This window comes from Artemia franciscana, chromosome 8 (genome assembly GCF_032884065.1).
Source record: "Artemia franciscana chromosome 8, ASM3288406v1, whole genome shotgun sequence".
In the NCBI taxonomy this organism is placed as follows: Eukaryota; Metazoa; Arthropoda; class Branchiopoda; order Anostraca; family Artemiidae; genus Artemia; species Artemia franciscana.
In genome coordinates, this window is record NC_088870.1 from 15,300,440 (window position 1) to 15,321,638 (window position 21,199).

The window sequence follows — 21,199 nt, forward strand, 5'->3', positions numbered from 1 at the left end:
CAGCAATTTTCCACTGATCCCAGTGGCACTCAATAAGATTATTCATTAAATTGAAATCTACTCAAATCATCTCCTAAATGTAAGCAAGTTCTTTTCGTTCGTTTACACTGTATTTCAGTCACAGAAATAGTTTGAAAGTTAAATTTAAATTTCAAATGTGTTTTTGTAAACGATTTTCTGGTCTTTACAAGGCATCGCACTATTCCTCTTTGTGGTAGTTAGTGCTCATTTTAGGTTTAACTGGATTATTTGCTGTAATTTCTGGTTGTTTTGGGTTTCATTCATTTATTAAATTTGGTTTATATTCGTTTTATTACTATTTCACTTTATATCCACTCGTCTAAAGCTAAATGTGTCTTTTCAGTTTTCTTTGAAAAACTTCTTTTGTGGATAAGGTTTATTAATTAATTTCGCTTTGTTTTTAATTACTACAGTTTTATTAGTTAATAAAAGGCGTATTTGCGATTTTTTTCCCTTAAAAATCAAGATTTTGGCATGATAATTGTTGCACTATAGAACTTCTGATGGTTGGGTACTTGGAATATTGATAGAATAAACGGCTTAAAAATATGCATAATATCTTGGCTCACGTTGGGTTGAATCCTTTATGATTGCCATCATATTACAACCCTGAGTATAGACGAATATTATCGACCATCCCCTCATTATGTCCTAAAATTTTCAACTTAACCCTTTTAGGCGTTCTTGATATAAGCCCTTTGGACAACCTTGAGAGCACATAGTATCTTTTGATTTAGTTCAACATCCGTTTCAATACGCCACGAAAATCTTGACTTACTATTCTTAGCCGTTCCTTAGATATTGTAGATATGTCCTATCGAACATCTTGGATGCACATGGTGTCATTTAATTCAGCTCAGTATTCCCCTCAACCTATACCGAAAGTTTCAACTTAATACCCTTAGGCAATCCCAAGATATTAGAGATACTTCCTTCTGACAACCTGGATGTAGTTAGTTTCTTTTTTGATTTAGTGCAACATCTCCTTCGAAAAGCCATGAAATTTCCAACCTAGTAAACCTTGCCGCTCCTCAGATATTGAAGATGCGCCTTTGACAACCTTGGAAGCACTTCTTGTCTTTTGATTTGGTTACATATCCCCAATAACATACCCTGAATGCACCAAAGTAATACCCCTAGCTGCCCCTGCGATATTGCACAGTTTTATATATCTATTTCTGCTTTTGTATTTCGGTTCCCTTAGCACAAGCACCTAAGGATATAAGTTTTGAGCCAATCAGCAAAGATGTTTTTGCAATCTTCTGGGGCTCGGTTGTTTTTTTAGGAACACCCCAAAACCTTTTTTTCAAGTAATTCTCCTCTTCGTTTTCCGCATTAAATTTCAAACTGATCTGGAATTGAACAGTTTTTGGGGGTTTTCAGCCACCCTAACCCTTTCCGCAAATTTTTTTCAACCCTGAGAACGGCCCCTGGAAGTTTCGAGCCAACCCCACTGCTCAAACCAAACAAGCCCCCTTTTTCTTTTATAAAACCTACGCGCAAACAAGAGGCAGTTTGTATTTCTACGGTACTTGTCCCATGGGCTGTGAAGATCGTGTCATCTCCAGAGGCAAATTTCTTTCACCTTTTGACTATTTTGAACAAAATGGACGTTGCAAGATCTTGATCTGGTGTTTAAGGGGATTAAGGGTGGGCTTGACAGCAAAATAGAGCACGGAATTAGATGGTTTCGCTTTAGTTACACTCAACTTTTGAAAATGGCACTTGAAGCCTTAACTTCCAATTCCATGAGCCCCATCCTAGGCTCTTATTACCGCCTCTTTCAAATATTTCGTGGTAACAAACTGTACGTAAAAAGTGACACGGCTCAATAGTAACCGAAACCCTAAAAAATTTAATTTTTTATCAATAGATATATCAAAAGAATCGGCTTATTATGCTAATTCCAAATATATAAGATTCATTAATCATAATGTTATCCATAAAAGACTACGAGCCAGAGAAAAAAAATTACCTAATTTTCGAAACAGGGGGGAAATGACCCTTAAAGTTCAAAGAATCTTAATGAAAATCACGCATTTCAAGGTCCAATCTGCAAAAATGTGGAATTTTGTACTTTTTTGACAGAAGAATGATGACGGAAGCGTGTTTATTTGCTTTTTTCCCAGGAGTGATCGTATCGAACCAATGGTCCTGGAACATCGAGATAGTGCTGATTTGAACAGAAGTAAAAAGTTCTAGTGCCTTTTTTCAGTGACCAAAACTATCTTCCCTCCCAAATTGGTCCGATCAAAATTTTAAGATAGTCATTTTGTTCAGCATTGTTGAAAGGCCCCAGGACTATAACTCTGGAGATAACTTTACCCCCTTTTCCCACAGCCCCTTGGGATAGACCTTTAAGTCATAAAATGTGTCCATTGTTTACGTATGTATTTGTTATTGGGAAGCATACAGACATTTTTCGAGGGAGATTTTGTGCTTGGGTTGGGTTTCCATGGGGATAATTTTCCGTGGGGAGGAAAGTTTCCGGGGTTTGAAGTTTCCAGGTGAAATTTGACACAGGGGGGATTTGATAGAGTTCTTATATGAAATTATTTTATTTTCTTATTTTCTCTTTGTTTATTTCAATTTTTAATATGAGGATGTTCCAGGGGGTCCGGAGAAAATTTTCAGCGTGTTTGGATTTCCAGGGAAAAATTGCCACGGAAGGAGAATTTACGGAGTGATCGGAAAAACAATTAGAACTTATAATCATTTTCAAATGAAAGTATGCTAAGGAGCATTTTTCAGGCTGAATCATTTGCAAGAAATTTTACGGAGGGAGGAGGGATTTTTCAAGGGGAGGAATTTTACCAGGGAATTTTAACTTTAGCTTCACGAGCAAAATATTGAGAAAGGGGACACCTCTTCATATATGAATAATTTCTGTTCGTTTTTAGTTTCAATGTTGCTCCTTACTGTCATTTAAAACTTCTTTTCTTTGTTTAGTCATGCCCAAGAGCCCAGGAAAAAAAATACAAAAAAACAATGATATACTGTAGGTATCAATCAATCAATCAACTTATTTCTAACCCGTCGACAAAACAAAAGAGGGTTTGTAGTCCTAGTGACGGAGTAAGACAAAAAAAAAGAAAGAGAAAAATAAATAACAACGAAAAGAGAGATTACAATCAACAAACATAAACATAACTACATACTATACGAAGAGGGAAGACCACTGTTGGTTGAGATTTCTAGCAGAGGACTTTAAATCTTCCACTCTTTTATCAATAATGTTTGTAGGCAGAATCAATTAAAATTTTTGTACCAGAGAAGAATTACTGGTCCAAGGAGGCAGATGCACCAGATACTTGGCGAATTTAAAATAGATTTGGTTAATTTTTTTTTAATTGAAGCAGAAAAAAATTTCCAAATGGGGGACATAGCAAGAAGATGGGGCACATTTAGACTGTTGTAAGGTTTGGAAAGATGAAATCGACTAAGATTTGTGATATTAGATGCAAGCGAAGCATATGCGATTCGAATCTTTTTAGTGAGGTTTTGAATTACAAGCTTAATTGTTTCTTTAATACATCTTCCAATGGGCATATCAAGATAAACAACACTATCAGAAAGCGGAATACATGTTTCAAAAAGTTCAAGTCGTGTGTCAGAGTTACCCTTATGATTGAGAGCGATTGCTATAATTTTATCGACATTAAAATTCAGACCGATTTGCTGATATTGATGCTGGAGTTTAGAAGAAGTTCTCTTACTTCCCAAAAAGGTGCGACTTAGATTCAAAATATTGTCTGCGTAGGTAAATAAAGAAATATCAATTCCACCAAAAAGCAGCAGAAACTGAGTTATTAAAAAGAGCAGGGGAAGTTAAATCACCTTGTCTGACACCCTTAAATATATTGAAACGATCCGAGTCCCCTTTTATTTTAGCTCTGAAGATGAATATATATATATATATATATATATATATATATATATATATATATATATATATATATATATATATATATATATATATATATATATATATATATATATATATATATAAATCAAACAGTTCGTAGTAACGAACTGTAGTAAGGAGCGACCCGGCACAATAGTAACCGAAACTCTAAAAAATGGAATTTTGTCACCAATACTTACATCAAAAGAATCGCATTTTTACGCCAATTATAAATATATAAATTTTATATATAAAAATATATTAAATAAATATATAAAAAAATATATCAATTTTAGATTTACCCATCAAAAGTTACGAGCCTGAGAAAATTTGCCTTATTTTAGAAAATAGGGGGAAACGACCTTTAAAAGTCACAGAATCTTAACGAAAATCACACCATCAGATTCAGCGTATCAGAGAACCCTATTGTAGAAGTTTCAAGCTCCTATCTACAAAAATGTGGAATTTTGTAATTTTTCCCAGAAGATAGATCATGGGTGCGTGTTTATTTATTTATTTTTTTTTCCCAGGAGTGATCGTATCAACCAGTGGTCCTAGAAAATCGCGAGGCGGCTCATTCTAACGGAAACTAAAAGTTCTTATGTCCTTTTTAAGTGACCAAAAAATTGGAGGGCACCTAGACTCCATCCCACGCTCATAAATTTCCCAAAGTCACTGGATCAAAATATTTAGATAGCCATTTTGTTCAAAATAGTCGAAAAACCCAATAATTATGTCTTTCGGGACGACTTAATCCCCCACAGTCCACAGTCAAACTTTGACCATTGTTTACATATAGTAATGGTTACTGGGACCAAAAAAATGCTAATTTCGTTTTAATTATTGATGTGCTGTGAGCCAAAATCAAAATATGTATTAATTAAAAAACGTTCAGAAATTAAATAAAAAACAAGTTTTTAACTGCGAGCAAGGAGCGACATAAAAACTTAAAACGAACAGAAATTATTCCGTATATGAAAGGGGTTGTCCCCTCCTCAACGCCTCGCTTTAAGTTCGTTTTAAGTTTTAATGTCGCTCCTTACTTGCAGTTAAAAATTTGTTTTTTTATATTTAAAAACAGAAAGATTAACCCCTTTTTTATAGCTTCTGACAAAATCAGGCTAAATATACACGAATCGAATGATCTAGCAATGTTAAGTGCGCAAAGAACAAGGAAATCACCAGATCCTTCCACATCAGCTAGAACATTAAAAAGGGCATAAGGAGCATACTCCCGACTTAATTCTTTCTGGAAACTAAACTGATGTGGAGGAGCATAACACTTACAAGAAATTCCACTGAGAATAATAGATTCAAAAATTTTGAACGAGGTACACGAAACGGTTATAGGGCGGTACGATCGACAGTCTTCAAGATCCTTTTTTCCCTTTATGGGAATAGGGGTGATCCGGTCACTGCAAAACTGTTGTGGCACCATACCTGAAGAACTTGACATTTGAAACAACAGCGAGATGTGTTGCACAAGCAAATCACTATCGGTTTCAAAATGTTTAGCAGAGACCAGATCAACGCTATCAGCTGCTATAGATCGTTAGTTATATTTTGACTAGTCAGTTATTGTATACTGATCTTAAGTGGATGATTAGAATTATTTTAATTATTTCATAAGTGTTGACTATAGATTCTGTATATAACGAGAAGAGGAATCACCAGTGCAACAGCACAAACACATAAAAAAAAGACAGAAGGAGAAAGGAAGACAGTTTTCCTACTTTAGTGATTAATATAGATCAGTACTTGAATGAGGCCTTAACCCTACTCATCCATACAATCACATAGGTCAAACAGCATAGCCATACACAATCAACCATAAAGAATTGAAGTTTTAAACAGTAGCGGAAGTTTTTTTTTCTTTATCTTTCTTAAAGCACACTTTACATCAGAAGGAGTAATTGAGAAGGTAAACCGCTGAAATTTAGTCAAGATACTGTCAAGCTCTTTTCAAATTTACTTTCAGTTGACGGATCAGGTGACGAAAATTCACTTTTATAATAATCAATCAACTTAATTTTAGAAATATTACAAGTAGAGGTCCGCTCAGAACTTTGAAGACTTCTCCACAATAGAGAAGGATCACTCTCTATATTGTCTACATTTTTTTGTATCAGCATGATTTTGTGCTGTAGCCGTGAAAGTGCGCCAAAATGGGCTAAGGTATATATAGCGCGACAAAACCGTAGCATTGTACATCTGGGTCAACAAACGATGATCAAACTTCCGCTTATTTGCCACCATACAGCTGTACGTAAAAGAAAACCGCTTCTGAAAATGAGAAAGCAGTAACCTCCGCGTCTCTAGTATTGACCGTCCAATAGGAAGCCCCAGATATACAATATCATCTCCAAGCTCAAAAATAGACTCACCAAGTGTGACGCTCCGACCAGCATCAGAATTCAAGTTAAAAATCAGTACTTCAGACTTTTCAGCATTAAAGTGGAGTCCAATATAGGCATACTTCTTGTTGTAATTAAATATAAGTAATTAAAAAATAAAGTTTGTTTAACTGAAAGGAAGGAGCGACATTAAAACTTAAAACGAACAGAAATTACTCCGTATATGAAAGGGGCAGTTCCCTCCTCAACGCCCCGCTCTTTACGCTAAAGTTTGACTATTTCTCTCAACTCTACTTTTTAAAACAGTAAAAAACTTTAGCGTAAAGAGCGGGGCGTTGAGGAGGGAACTGCCCCTTGCATATACGGAGTAATTTCTGTTCGTTTTTTAATGCCGCTCCTTACTTTCAGTTAAAACAAACTTTTTTTTTAATTTAATTATTGAACATTTTTGAATTAATGCATGTTTTGACTTTGGCTCTCTGTGCATCAATAATCAAAAGGAAATTTGCAGATTAATTCATTTTTTTGGCTAAATAACTTTATCATAGTTTTGATCGGACGATTTTGAGAAAAAAAGGAGCGGGAGAGCAGGCCTAGTTACCCTCCAATTTTTTGGTTACTTGAAAAGGCAACTAAAACTTTTAATTTTACGAACGTTTGTAATAGTAAAAATACACGTAACTTACGAACTAATTTACGTAACGAACTTCCAAATTCGTATATTTTTATTACATAATAATATTTACTCTTTACTCGGTTTTATTTACTCTTACTCGGGTTTTTAACTCTTTTTTTTCTTTACTCTCACCCCATAAGGAAAGTGGTATGCGAGACAGAATTTGACTTGGCATATTTTTTACAAGACTCGACTACAACTTATTTGGCCACAACCGAACTTCTTCCGAACAAGACGAAATAATTGAAATTGTGCAGAGAAAGCTGCTTTGCCAACTGGCGTTTAGCATAAATATGCAGTTTTCGAAGCAACGAATTGCGCGGTTTATCCGGTTTGATCCTAATTGAAGGCCAAAACTTAACAGAAAAGGAAGTATTTCGCAAATTATAATTGGTTAACCAACCGGGCTCTTCAGTTCCAACTTTTCCTCACCTAATAGGTACTACTGATTTTTCTGCAAGAGCTAAGGCATGAGTAAGCTCACTACAATAAATATTCAGCCTAACTCGAGGATCACGCATATTCTTTCCTGAACTCCGCATAAACAAATCAAACAGTATACAAATTTTCGCGAGAACTTCATCGCATGCATTCTGGAAAAGTTCTGGAGACGTCCTGTTCCAACCATTAGCATAAAATGCAGATTATTTTCTAGAAAGCTGGTTAGGAGAAGGGTTACAACTACTAATCTGAGCACTAAAGAACGAAGGAAAATGATCTGACGTAAAATTTGAATCACTAACAACAACTTCCGCGATAGTTACGGATGTCGTAAGACAAATATGGTCTAAGTTAGATGTACTACCCAAATTATGGACGTAAGAAAAACTCTAATTCTTCGATGCAACTGCATAATCATCATCAAACAGACCAAAAATAATACTTGGGTGATCAGAATCACCAGAAGAATTAAGCGGGTCGGCTAGATCACAATTTGAAGTCACCAGTCGCGATACAATATAAACCCTGCAATTTTTAGCAAGCCGCAACATTAATGGCAAAAAGTCTCTCATATCGTTCGTCATGATAATTCGAGGGCAGATAAATGCTTAGCACAACAAAATTCTGGATTCTAATTGCTAAGAATTCACTTGCTGAATCAAAGATAGACGAAGGAAAACATGACTTCACAAAGGCTGCTAGACCACCACAAGGCCGGCTATAAGACTGAGAACGGCGCGCAGTGACCGAGAACACTTTATGATTGGTTGATAGTTTCAAAAGGCTTAGGCTCAAAGTAGTTGCAAAGTGCTCCTGAATACACATTATGTTGCATTTAGATAAGAAGTCCTTTAGAAACACATACCGATTTGGCAAATTTCCGTTTATATTCCATGAGACAATCTCATGGGGATCCTAGAGATAGGGGATCCTTTGTTAATTTTTTCTTCACAACTTGAGAGGGCGAGTTTTATACTCATTTTGTAGGGGTTTAGCATTGTTTATCGCCATATTAGCCGGACACCTTACACTGTAGCATGTATGGCCTTTCTTTTTGAATAAAACTCAGAACATATCTTTTGTGCACCTATTATCCTTTGTGGAAGTATGGTCAGAAGCACCAAACGACCAAAAATAGCCGTCAGTACGCAGTTGGCCGCTGTGTGAACTACTCCATGGCAAGAAAAACACCTTTTTGGGAGAAAATTGGACTCTTCCGCAGGCAGTTTCTCACAGCCAACCCGAACTGATACGCAAGAAAATCTTCAAGATCCTTCTTGGTGGTCCCAAAATACAGGATAAACATTTTAGAACGCTCAAAGTTACCGATTTCTATTGCCCTTGATACACTTGGGACGAGAAATTCTATATCAGTACGGGTAATGTTAGATCGAACCTGTTTCAGGACGACAATAAACAGCTTCTCTTTGAGCATGGTAGCAATCTCAGGCATACTAGCTTTCATTTTCTCAACAATTTTCTCAGCAGATGATTCAGATTTGACGTACAGTCCCCAGTCCTGTTTCAACTTTCTTAGCTCACTTATTTCCACTAAGTCGGGACAAATGCTGTCCAAAAACTGCTTACAAGCATTAGGGTTATCGAGAGATTTTGGCATTTTGAGGACATCAGCATTAGATGGCTGAAGATTGACAATTACTGGATTAGCAAGACCTGTGTTTCTTCTCGTCAAGGGACAGCATAAGCCACGCTTTAGATCTAGATACAAAGCTCTTGAATTATAGGCATAAATCATTTACCTTTGGGGCTAGCGTATCGCTTGTCTCGCCAAGAATTGTAGAGACTTCATCTGATCCATATATAACGAACTTTGGTGGGGTCACTGAATTCTTATCACAATACTCAAAAGCTTTCAAAATGTCCGCAAACACATAAGCAAATTTCTGCCTCTCAGTTTGCCGAGTAGCATACCTTACCACAGACCAAATAAATGTTTCGCTTCGTTTACCATATCTGCGGTGAAAAAATAGCAACCAGTCTTGATGATATCGATGTTCGCACTTCCGTTTGATTTCGCCCTTATGGCCAAATTCAGAACAGCATTCTGTACTAATCTATCTGGCAGCATCCTGGGATGTACCCTAATAAACAAGGGAAGCGTCAGCCCCCGTTCCACCTGATACCCACAGTTTGAGGAAGATTCTCCTGGCAGGTTCAACAGCACCTGCGACAGGAACTGCCCCTCTTCTGCTTGTCAATAAGGGTTTCATTAAAATGGCTTGGCACACTTGTATTGAAACCGGATTGAATGCCCCAATCTACGTTTACAAATTATAAATAGCTAGGTCAGTAGACTGCAACATCTTTAATAAGTATAAGAATGTTTTGAAAGAATGGTCACACAATTAACAGCGTTCACTGAATTAATTTAATCCTACCAAGTTTCAAGCTAATAAAATCCAGAAAAGGCGTTATCACTTTCAAGACTAAATCAAGAGTTTTCTTCGGCAGCTCACTGCTTTATTATCCTGACTGGATCAGCTGTTTGTTTTCTGCTAAAATCTTTTAGAAACTAAATTATCGCTGTGGTTTCCAGTAGAAATACCATTATTTCTATAATCAAACTAGACAAAATTGTAACAATTTCAAAGATGAAACTGTACACTCATCATAAGCTTCTATTGCTACCCTTTCCAGGCAAAGTGGCCAGAAAAATGACTTATTGAAGGTGTATGGCTATTCACTTAGGCAGTACTAGTGTGCTGAGTGAGTGTATCCGAAAGATTCTGTCTTTCCGACTGAGAAAAATAAAAATCTTCACTGCTTTAATACTTTGATTGGATCAGCAGTTTGATTTCCACCCTAATATCGTAAACATAGAATTTTCGCTGCGCAGTCCTTTAAAAATATTATTAGAATTATCCCTTCAATCAAACAATATTGCAGCTGTTCCAAAGTTGAAACATTTCAGAAAACATTTCCACAAGGTTCACACTTTCAAGTGTGAGTGCCTTTTTTTAACGATACATTTTCAATGGTCCATCTTAAATCATGGTTATAGCAGTAGCTGCTACCTAGTAAAGAGGGAACCCGAGTCCATAGTAACCAAAAGTTTAAAAAACAAGCCTTTAAAAAACGCCTAGGGAAAGAAATTGCCTCCTGAAACTGAATCAGTAATGGTAACTATTGTTTCAGTTAGTCTTTGAAGTAAAAGTTTATCAAGCAGTTCGTGGTAACGAACTGTAGTAAAGAGCGATCCGGCTCAATAGTAAACACAACTCTAAAAAATGAAATTTTGATACCAATAGTTACATCAAAAGAATCGAATTTTAATGTTGAATTCAAATATATAAGTTTCATCAAGATCAGTTTTACCCATCAAAAGTTACGAGCCTGAGAAAATTTGCTTCATTTTCGAAAATAGGGGGAAACACCCCCTAAAGGTCATTCAATCTTAACGAAAATCATACCATCAGATTCAACGTATTAGAGAACTGTATTGTAGAAGTTTCAAGCTCCTATCTATAAAAATGTGGAATTTCGCAATTTTTGCCAGAATACAGATCACGAATGCATGTTTATTTGTTTGTTTTTTTAGTTTTTGTTTTTTTTTCCCAGGGGTGATCGTATCGACCCAGTGGTCCTAGAATCTTTCGAGAGGGGTCGTTCCAACGGGAATGAAGAGTTCTAGTGCCCTTTTTAAGTGACCAAAAAATTGGAGGGCACCTAGGTCCCCTCCCACACCAATTATTTTCCCAAAGTCATCGGATCAAAATTCTGAGACAGCCATTTTATTCATGGTAGTCGACAAACCTTATAACTATGTCTTTGGGAGCGATTTACTCCCCCACAGTCACCGTTGGAGGAGCTACAAGCTACAAACTTTGACCTTTGCTTACATATAGTAATGGTTATTTGGAAGGGTACAGACGTTTTCAGGGGGATTTTTATGTTGTGGGGGGAGGGGTTGAGAAGAGGAAGATATGTTGGGGGAACTTTCCTTGGAGAAATTTTTCGTGGGGGAAGAAAATTTTCATGAAGGGAGCACAGAATTTTCTAGCATTATATAAAAAAAAAAATGAAAAAATAAATATGAAAAAGTTTTTTCAACTGAAAGTAAGGAGAAGCATTAAAACTTAGATCGAACAGAAATTATTGCGCATATAATGGGCTCACCTCCTCCTAATACCCCGCTCTTTACGCTAAAGTACTTTTAGTAATTTCAACTATTTATTCTACGGCTTTTGTGATTCAAGGGTCATTCTTAAGGAATTGGGACAAAATTTAAGCTTTATTGTAAAGAGCGAGGTACTGACGAGGGGGTGAACCCCCTCATATACGTAATAAAAACATGAGAATACAAAAGTTCGTTAAGTAAGCTAATTTGTAAGTTACGTATATCTTTTACTAATAAAAACATTCGTAAAAAATTAAAAGTTCTAGTTGCCTTTTTAAGTAACCAAGAAATCGGAGGGCAACTAGGCCTCCTCCCCCACTTTTTTCTCAAAATCATTCGATCAAAACTCTGAGAAAGCCATTTAGCCAAAAAATAAATATGCAAATTTTGTTTTAATTATTCATCTGCGGAGAGCCAAAATCAAAACATGCATTGATTCAAAAACGTTCAGAAATTAAATAAAAAAATAAGTTTTTTTAACTGAAAGTAAGGAGCGACATTAAAATTTGTATTGCCTTAATTGAGTGACCAAATGATTGGAGGGCAACTACCCCCTCCCTAAGACCCCTCTCCCCAAAGTTATCCAATCAAAATTTTAAGACAGCCATTTTGTTCAAAATAGTTCAAAAGTCCACTATCTATGGTTTTGGTGACCACAACCGAAGGGACTATAGAGGGTTCTGGTGACCCTCCATATTCCCTGGGGAAAGGGCTGTATCGGTATCGGACGTATCCATGTCATGCGTATCGGTATGGGCGTATTGGTATCGCAGGTATCTTGGACAAATTTTTAATAGCTCATATAAAAAACAATGCCCATATATATGCCCTTCCTATAAATTCCACCATTAGCAAGTTCCAAATGACACTAAAAACGGCAATTTTAGTTCCATGTCTCAAGAGGAAAAACCGGGGCTAGTGGCCTTCCAGAACTTTTTAGAGTAATGTTTAATGGCTCCTTTGAAAGCTATTACTCGTATCTACGTGAGATTTATCAATTCTAACATCTGTAAATGTGATATAGCACTAAAAACAACGCTTTTGGTGTCACTTCTTAAGTAGAAAAGCTTGGTAGTGTAAAACAGGATCAATATTGTAATAATTATTGTCCAAAACCCTTAACTAGAGGTTTGCAAGAACACCTCACGTGTGTTCCTCCTCCAATCCCCATTAATAAGCAAAGCAAATAAGGTAAAAACAGCAATATATCAAATTAGATTATTGAAGGCGTGGTTCTGTTAGTACAGCGTTGAACATTAGATTGTCTTGCATTTGATTCCTGCTTGTTTTGTTTTTTTTAATCGCGGTTTTGTCCCTTCTATTTAATCATTTCTAGATAATTTCTCTGTTTCTGTAAATGTCATGCACCTATTTTTTAAAGCTTTTCCCGAAAAGGTATTTTGTCAAGCATTTTGATTCAAAAGGGAATAGAGGTCATCCAGTTCACAGTTTTTAACAACATTCTTAGTAGATCAGTAAATCCATACCAAAAACAAATGGCGTAATTTCGCCAAAATCCTGTGGGGGGGGGGTTCAAAGTTGGAGCCAATTTTCTCAACCCAAGTGAAAATGACAGATAAAACTGGAAGACGAGCCATATAGCAGTAAAAAAGGTAAATATGTGCTAAAGAAAACTGACCTGTTTCAGTGGATGCTTGAATTATGGAGGCTTATTTTAGTTCTGACAAAATGTTTGGAGAAACTAAATGTCAGCCGGGGGGGGAATTGGGGTCTTGGGAAAAGATGAGGTCTGGGAGAGGCAGTTGTTCCCTCTGCCCCATAGCAAATTACACCCTTGACCCCAAACCCTTGCCATTTTGGGGTTGGATAAGTGTAGGCACGGGGATCTGGAACTACTTAAAGTTGTATATTAAAAGAAGGATTATTTAGTATTATGGTTGCTTATTCTAATTATTTACTTGACAATTTTACCGTAATATCCTCTCTATAAGTAAGATTGTGTATCCAAAGAGCAAGAAAGACAAATAAAAACAGTTCTGTAGGAGAATTCGGATAATTCTTCCCAAAATTTTTGAAATGAAAACAAACGTAGTTATAATACCATTTATTGTACCCACACAAGAAATCGTCTCTTTTGAAATTTTGTTTCATTCCTAAGTAAAGAGTGGCTTTTCTATATAGGGACAGGTTAAATAGCTTCCTAGGCCTAAAGGCACATTTCTGTTGAGCTAGCAAAATTTTTCCTTTCCACAAGCATGTCGATGTGCAAACCTGTCCGGTAAGTTAACCTTCTTTGTCGAAGCTGCTCTTCTAGAGCTACTTTCTAAAGTGCTACTAAATTTAATTTTCTAAAACAAAGAATTAAAGATCTATTTTTTCTTTAAAAGAAAAGTTTACAAAAAGAAACGGGACTATGTTTTGATTTTTCTTCCCACTCTAAACTTATTTTTTCCTTCAATTCTTATATGGCTTCTACGTTCAGTTCCTTAATAAGGGTTGAGGTGTCTTATCTCCCGTAGATTGGAGGTGATTAGAAATTATATAAAAGAATAAGTTATCAACTGACACTAAGGAGCAGCATTGAAATTTAAAACAAACAGAAATTATTCCGTATAAATAAAATAGATCATGGCAGCGTTGTTTCTAAATTAATTGTTAACCAAAAACAAGGAAAGATTAATTTTAAAAAGCAAAGTTTTTTCGAGGGAAGTAAGATTCGAAGTTGAAATTTAAAACGAACAGAGATTATTCCGTATAAATAAAATAGATCATGGCAGCGTTGTTTCTAAATTAATTGTTAACCAAAAACAAGGAAAGATTAATTTAAAAAAGCAAAGTTTTTTCGAGGGAAGTAAGATTCGAAGTTGAAATTTAAAACGAATAGAAATTATTCCGTATAAATAAAATAGATCATGGCAGCGTTGTTTCTTAATTAATTTTTAACCAAAAACAAGGAAAGATTAATTTCAAAAAGCAAAGTTTTTTCGAGGGAAGTAAGATTCGAAGTTGAAATTTAAAACGAACAGAAATTATTCCGTATAAATAAAATAGATCATGGCAGCGTTGTTTCTAAATTAATTTTTAACCAAAAACAAGGAAAGATTAATTTTAAAAAGCAAAGTTTTTTCGAGGAAAGTAAGATTCGAAGTTGAAATTTCAAACAAACAGAAATTATTCCGAATAAATAAAATAGATCATGGCAGCGTTGTTTCTAAATTAATTTGTAACCAAAAACAAGGAAAGATTAATTTTAAAAAGCAAAGTTTTTTCGAGGGAAGTAAGATTCGAAGTTGAAATCTCAAACAAACAGAAATTATTCCGAATAAATAAAATAGATCATGGCAGCGTTGTTTCTAAATTAATTTGTAACCAAAAACAAGGAAAGATTAATTTTAAAAAGCAAAGTTTTTTCGAGGGAAGTAAGATTCGAAGTTGAAATTTAAAACGAACAGAAATTATTCCGTATAAATAAAATAGATCATGGCAGCGTTGTTTCTAAATTAATTTTTAACCAAAAACAAGGAAAGATTAATTTTAAAAAGCAAAGTTTTTTCGAGGGAAGTAAGATTCGAAGTTGAAACTTAAAACGAACAAAAATTATTACTTTCCACCTTATCTAAAAAATATCAATAAAACTAGTGCAAATGAATAAACTGGTGATATATCTCTATGTTTGTAGGATTGCAAAAAACTAGCGCTTTACGGAAAACACAAAAAAAAAATATAGTTTTTAGTATGGTAAATGTAAACCATTTAAGAACATTTTTAGCAGTATAAAAACAAAGCATTTTTAGATTGTTACTTTATTTTTATTTTTTTTCGTTTAATTTGACATCGCTTCTGCACAATGAGCTCAGTTAAATGATTGACTGTCGTTTTGGATCTGAAAAAGACATTTCATGATTTTTTTTTTCGACAAGTTCGAAGTAAAGGAGTCATATTAGTGTTACGGCTACATACTCAATTTAGAACTTGTAGCAAAACTTGAAATCCTCCGTTGTTAGAGAAAAATAGCTGGATTTCCTGAGTTTATTTTACGGTTGATATGTTCTTAATTTCGAGTAATACTAGGTGAAACCAGGATGTTACCTGATAAATCAATCCATTATTTTGTATGCTATTTAATGAATCTAAACATATGATTTATATTCACAAGTTTTTAAGATGATTTTAATTGTAGCCTACAGTGAAAGTTACTGATATAACAGCTCCTGTAAGACTATGAAAAGCATTATAGATTATTTTATTGTTGTAAGACTATGCATTTACCTTTGACTCCTAAATCAATACTCTTGTTTTTTATGCTTGACTTTTGTGTTTTCAGTAAGACGCTAGTTTTCTGCAATCCTACAAATATAGAAAAATATCACTAGCTGATTTGTTTGCGTTAGTTTTATTGATATATGTTAGGTAGGCTGGGAAGTAATAATTTTTGTTCGTTTTAAGTTTCAACTTCGCTCTTTACTTCCCTCAGAAAAACTTTTTTTTCTAAATTAATACATCAAAGAAGCCGTTGAACTGTCATGACTCACCAACATGCAGCAAAAACAGATGAAATTTAACAGAAAGCAAAGACCCCCCCCCTCGCCTATCCAAGATTTTTTTTCAGAATCACTGATAAATAGCAAATTCATTGGTAAATATGTCTTTCATTAGTTTTATAAATATCATGGAAATAGCACAACGAGGTGATTGGGTCCGGGAATACCCACCCCTCTCCTCTGCATAATTGCCTAGCTCAATCATTTATTTCTGGGAGAACTTTTCTATGGGCATGCAAATACGAGTCTATCAGAATAATTTATGTGAACAAATGTATGTGAGGCGTACAATGAACACTATACACATATAGATGGTGAACAAAGGGATTTCCCCGGATTTCTAAAACTAATTACTTGATTTCTTAACTTTATATCATTTAATCTGGCTTCTATATTTGGCTATTTAAAATTATTCCATCTGTTTGTAACAAATTATGTGGTTGCCTGTAAAGGTACCTTTCTCAATTTAAGCTTCATGTGGGTTGGGTAAATTATCTATTACACCGTTCAATCTCAGAATTGTTAAAAAAGAAACTTACCTTGAACATGGCCGAAAACTTCAAATTCCACTGAAACGAATGACACGGCATTGTCCTGCTGTGAGGGCAGCGAATTTTGTGATGTCGCAACTGAAATAGTCAAAAATCTATGTAAATAAACGATACGTCAATGTTACTTGATAAGAATAAAATGACTGAGTTATGCAAGTTTGCAAAATGATATGGTAAGCTGAACAATACTCATTTTCTGTCATCAAACCACTACTAAGGCCTACGTTACAGACCTCTGCAATTGAGGTATAACTGAAACAGATATAGGTACTAAGCATAAGCTGCAGGTTAGGCCAGCAGCAATTAGTCAGTTTTTCCTTTGGTTTTATGTACGGTGTGGCTGTTCCTGTGTACGGTGTATGGTTTTCTCTGAGTTGCACCAATTTCTGGTATCCTTAGAATGCGGTAGTCGAAGCTACATCTTTTAAACTGAGGCGGGCGACTTCATTAAGTCTCATATGATTTGATTTGTGAATATGATGTGTGAATCGATTTTTTGGTAAGGACATTTTCTTTCATATATATTATCATTTCACGTAAACAAGTATTTCCTATAGTTTGCTACGTATTTTTTTTTATGTAATTGTAATGTCCCTGCCAAAGATCGTCCTTGTCGGTCAAGCATCGACGGCCAAAGGCAAAGCAGGTCGAGAATACTTAGGAGGAGCATGCTTAGATGTGTTGGCCTCTGGTGGCCTTGTTGCTGCAGTGCGTAGTAGTTATGCCTAGAGGCTATCTAATGATTTCATTTCTCTGAGATAAACCGTTTGCTAAGACAGTTTGCTGAGATAAAGGGTTTTCTTAAACTGTTTACTAAGCAGTTCTTTAATGAAGGGCCAGCAGTTTAATTTAGATAAGGAGGATCGAAGTTTGGTTGATCTTACATTGCTGTGCTAATCCTCCCTATGCATACAGCTCATAAAGCGTTTTTTCAATGGTTTCAGAAGTTTGCCAACGTCAGATACGACCGTTGTGATAGTGACGATCAGTTCCACAAATTTCTAAGGCCCTTGGTATGCTTATCCTTTTGTGAAATAAGTGTAGGCCTCTAACCAATCTAACATCAGCTTGTATAACAGAAGCATCAAATATTACTTCTAAAAAAAATAAATAAAAACAAAGAATCCAAAGCCTCGTTTTCAGACCACCCAAATCCAACACGGAGGTCGAGACGGGTTGTGCAGATTATAGTTTTGAGTGCCTTGCTAAATACGGGTAAATGAACCCGTGTTCCGTAATGATATTCTGGCGCACTGCAGTTTTTAGAAATCCTTGTCCAACACGCTTGGAATTCGTAAGATGTTAACGCTTTATAGTTTTGCTGGGTTGAACGAGACGACCGTGAAAACGATTTTTGTTGAGCCCGCTCAAAACACACTTCAAACTTTTTCACACTTCAAAACACACTTCAGTCTTTTTTAGCTAGTTTTTATTTTATTTCGGCTCATCCATCGAAAAAATACCTTCAATTATGTCTTTGTTGATATAAGGGAGGAGGGGATTACTTTTAATCTAAATTTTCATTTTATTTCGGCTCATCCATCAAAAAAACATACCTTCAATTAAGTCTTTGTTAAGATAAGGGAGGAGGGATTACTTTTAATCTTTTCATTTAAATTCTAAATGAGCGAGACAAAATTAATCTATGTAGCTCACTCCCCCGTAAAATGTTATGGATTCCATGAAGAGTAAGGGTCAAAAGTTTGATCCCAAAAGATGAAGAATTTTTGTTGTATAGAAATAAGTACTTAGCAGTAAGATGACTACAAACTGACCTAAGTGGAAGTGTTTGGCATTTAAGAACGTAGTTTTAAAATTAATTTATTCTAATTAATGAATACAAACATAAATTTAACTAAAATTAATTCAATTATATTTCGGTTAGTTAAACTAAAAACAGTTATATCGAAATTAGAATTTTTATGATAAAATTAGGATTAATAATTAAAAAATTTCTAACAAACATCATTGCGGTAAGCAGTTTGAAAAATAAGGTACTATAGTCCGCTATTATTCTATAGTTTTCGTAGCGTTTATATTTTTGCTTTTGAAATGATCTAGTGGTTAAGAATTTTTTTTTCTTATTCCAATCAGTATATTCTACTTTCAACTTCATAAAAGGGTATTCTAACTATACTTTTGTGCTTGAAAAATTAAATTAAGGGTTTCTTTTTTCGAGTGAAAGCTTAAATAGTCGCTAAAAAACAGAAATACTGCTAAGAAAATTGAAGGGGCCAAAAAATAACTGCTTAAATTGTCCCTTTTTCATACTAAATAACTACTGTTAGTAAAGCTTTCCTTACTATATTAAAACAACTAGAAGTTTCCGGTTTCAATATCCCTTACCTCAACGGTGGGTTTAGGGGAGACTGCAGGAACCCTGTGCCCCAAAGATTTTTCTGGAACCCTCATTCCACCTTTTTCATTTTTAATCTTTTTTTAAGTAAACTTGTGAATTCGGCCAATTATTGGCACGCTTTTCATGTTGCCCCTTCCCTCACGATTTTGTTCTAGATCGATCTTCGCCTTGCCTGTCTCTCGAAGGGTATTCCTATGGAAAAGTGAAAAGAATTTTCTTGAAGAAAAAATAAAATAAAAAAACGTATGTACCTGCAGTCATCTAGAGTTTTCTAATTTCCACACAATAAGATAAGATGCTCTTGTAATTCACTTCTGGGATCGAAAAAGCATTCCAGAAACTTTGAGTAGAATTTTTTGGATCCCGGCCACAATGGACACTTTTATATGGCCTAGGACAAGTGTCAGTGTAACAATCCGTGAAAATAGCAAGAGAACTTAATTTAATATCACCTGTTTTCGTTTACGTAAAATTTACAGTAAATATATATCCTGAAAGGAGGATGTTTTAGAACTATAAGCGTGTATAAGCAATAGAGGAATGGGCAAAAAGACTACAGGGGACTATACCCACAACCTCCATCAAAAGAAGGAAGTTATACTGGTCTTCGTAAATGCATTTGAATTAAGAAAGACATAAGTTGACCTCCTAAGACGAGTGAAGCCCATTAACATCAAGTTTTCAATTTCTTTTTATTACTGGGGCTCTTTACTCCACTAATAGCAGGCCTGTATGAGTATTCATCTATTCTGTAGCACCCTTTCAAAATATTTTGTTAGCCTCTTCAAGTAGTTTTTAGGGGATAGTGAGATCCCTCCGACTTCGAGTCTATTGCGGGACCCCTCTAAAATGGAAATCTGACTATATCCCTGGTACAAATATCTACATAAAAGGTTCAAAAGTTTTCCATTAATGCAAATTACAACTATTTTTTGTTAGGCATATATTTGATTAAACCTTTTTATCAGCAAAGTTTTGTACTTATGACTGTTTTCGTCTTGAAAGGGTGACAGTCGCCCTCTTTCAATTTATAATTTTTTTTTTAATTTTTAATATTTTTTCTAAAAGGTGAGGTTATATTTCTCCCTGTTTTCAAGCTATGGGGCCGGTGTAATCAATAGTGGAGTGTGGCAGAGAGGTTTCAGTGGACTAAACTCGCAACAATCGTCAAAACCAGGAACTTATACTGGAACAACAACAGCTAGTCGAGTTAACAAATAACTAGGAATGAGACTCAGGGGTGCCTGAAAACTTTTCAAGTAATGCAAACTTACACCATCTTTTGTTTAGTAAATATTTAAATTAGGCATTTCAACAGAAAAGACTTATTTAATCATTTAACTATTTAGTCTTATTTAATTAAGATTTATTTAATTATGTATTTGAAGGATTAAAATCCTGCAAAATTTAGCAGTTTATGATTGTTTTCGTCTTTATAGGTTGACAGCCGCCCTCTTTCCATTGATGATTTTTTGTTTTTTAATATTTCTTTTAAATGGAGGGTTTATATTTCTTCCTACATATTTCATGGCCCCATCGGCCATGGAACCTTTATGGGAATTTGTGGATTGTTATGTAATTATTGTCCTGTTATATGGAAAATAAATCTATCTATCCTGTTTTCAGGCTATGGGGCCAGATAGATTTCAGTGGACTAAACCCGTCACCTCCATCAAAACAAAGAACTTGTATTTGCCTAACAATTGGTAGGCCTATTAACACCTAGCTAGGTATCAAGCTCAAGGGTGTCTGAAACAGGAATTCAAACGAGTAAACGTAAACAAATATTTAAGTAAGTCTTTTTTAACAGAAAAGTTTACGCTTTATTTTTGCAAAATTCTGCACTGTGTATTCCTCGGAAGGACCCTAGTGTGAGATGGTCACTTGGGAATGTTTCATTAGGTTTGAGGTGCTTTTGCTTGTCGGTTTACATTTCATAGTGATAATTTCATGAATTTGAACACCTCTATTCGGTTGATTGTTGGGTGATACTTCTTTGTTCTACGTGATTGGATAGGTAAGTAAGGTTCAAAACCTTATTAAAGTGATTATTTATCTCAATGGCTAAAGCAGGAAAATAGTTCTTTTCTTCTTCCTTTTATTTTGTTTTTCTCTTTAGTTTTTTTTTCCAACCAAACAATTACCTTTAACACATTATATTCATTTTTGCCTTTAAGGGGGTGACGGCCAACACATATTTCTATTTACACCCACCCCCCTTCCCTTTCTTGTGAGGACCCTTTTAACTCCCAA

The 21,199-nt window shown here is 35.1% G+C and overlaps 1 protein-coding gene across 1 annotated transcript in view; it reads right to left on the minus strand.

Moving 5' to 3' along the window:
• Positions 1–19,337, minus strand: part of LOC136030035 (acylphosphatase-2-like) — a 36,030-nt gene extending 16,693 nt beyond the window's left edge. The window contains exons 1-2 of the mRNA XM_065708652.1: positions 19,198–19,337; positions 16,576–16,665 (exon numbers count right to left, since the gene is read on the minus strand). Of these exons, the coding sequence (XP_065564724.1) occupies positions 16,576–16,665; positions 19,198–19,207 (100 nt within the window). The 5' untranslated portion in view covers positions 19,208–19,337. The remainder of the gene's footprint in view (positions 1–16,575; positions 16,666–19,197) is intronic.
• Between the last annotated feature and the right edge of the window lie 1,862 nt (positions 19,338–21,199).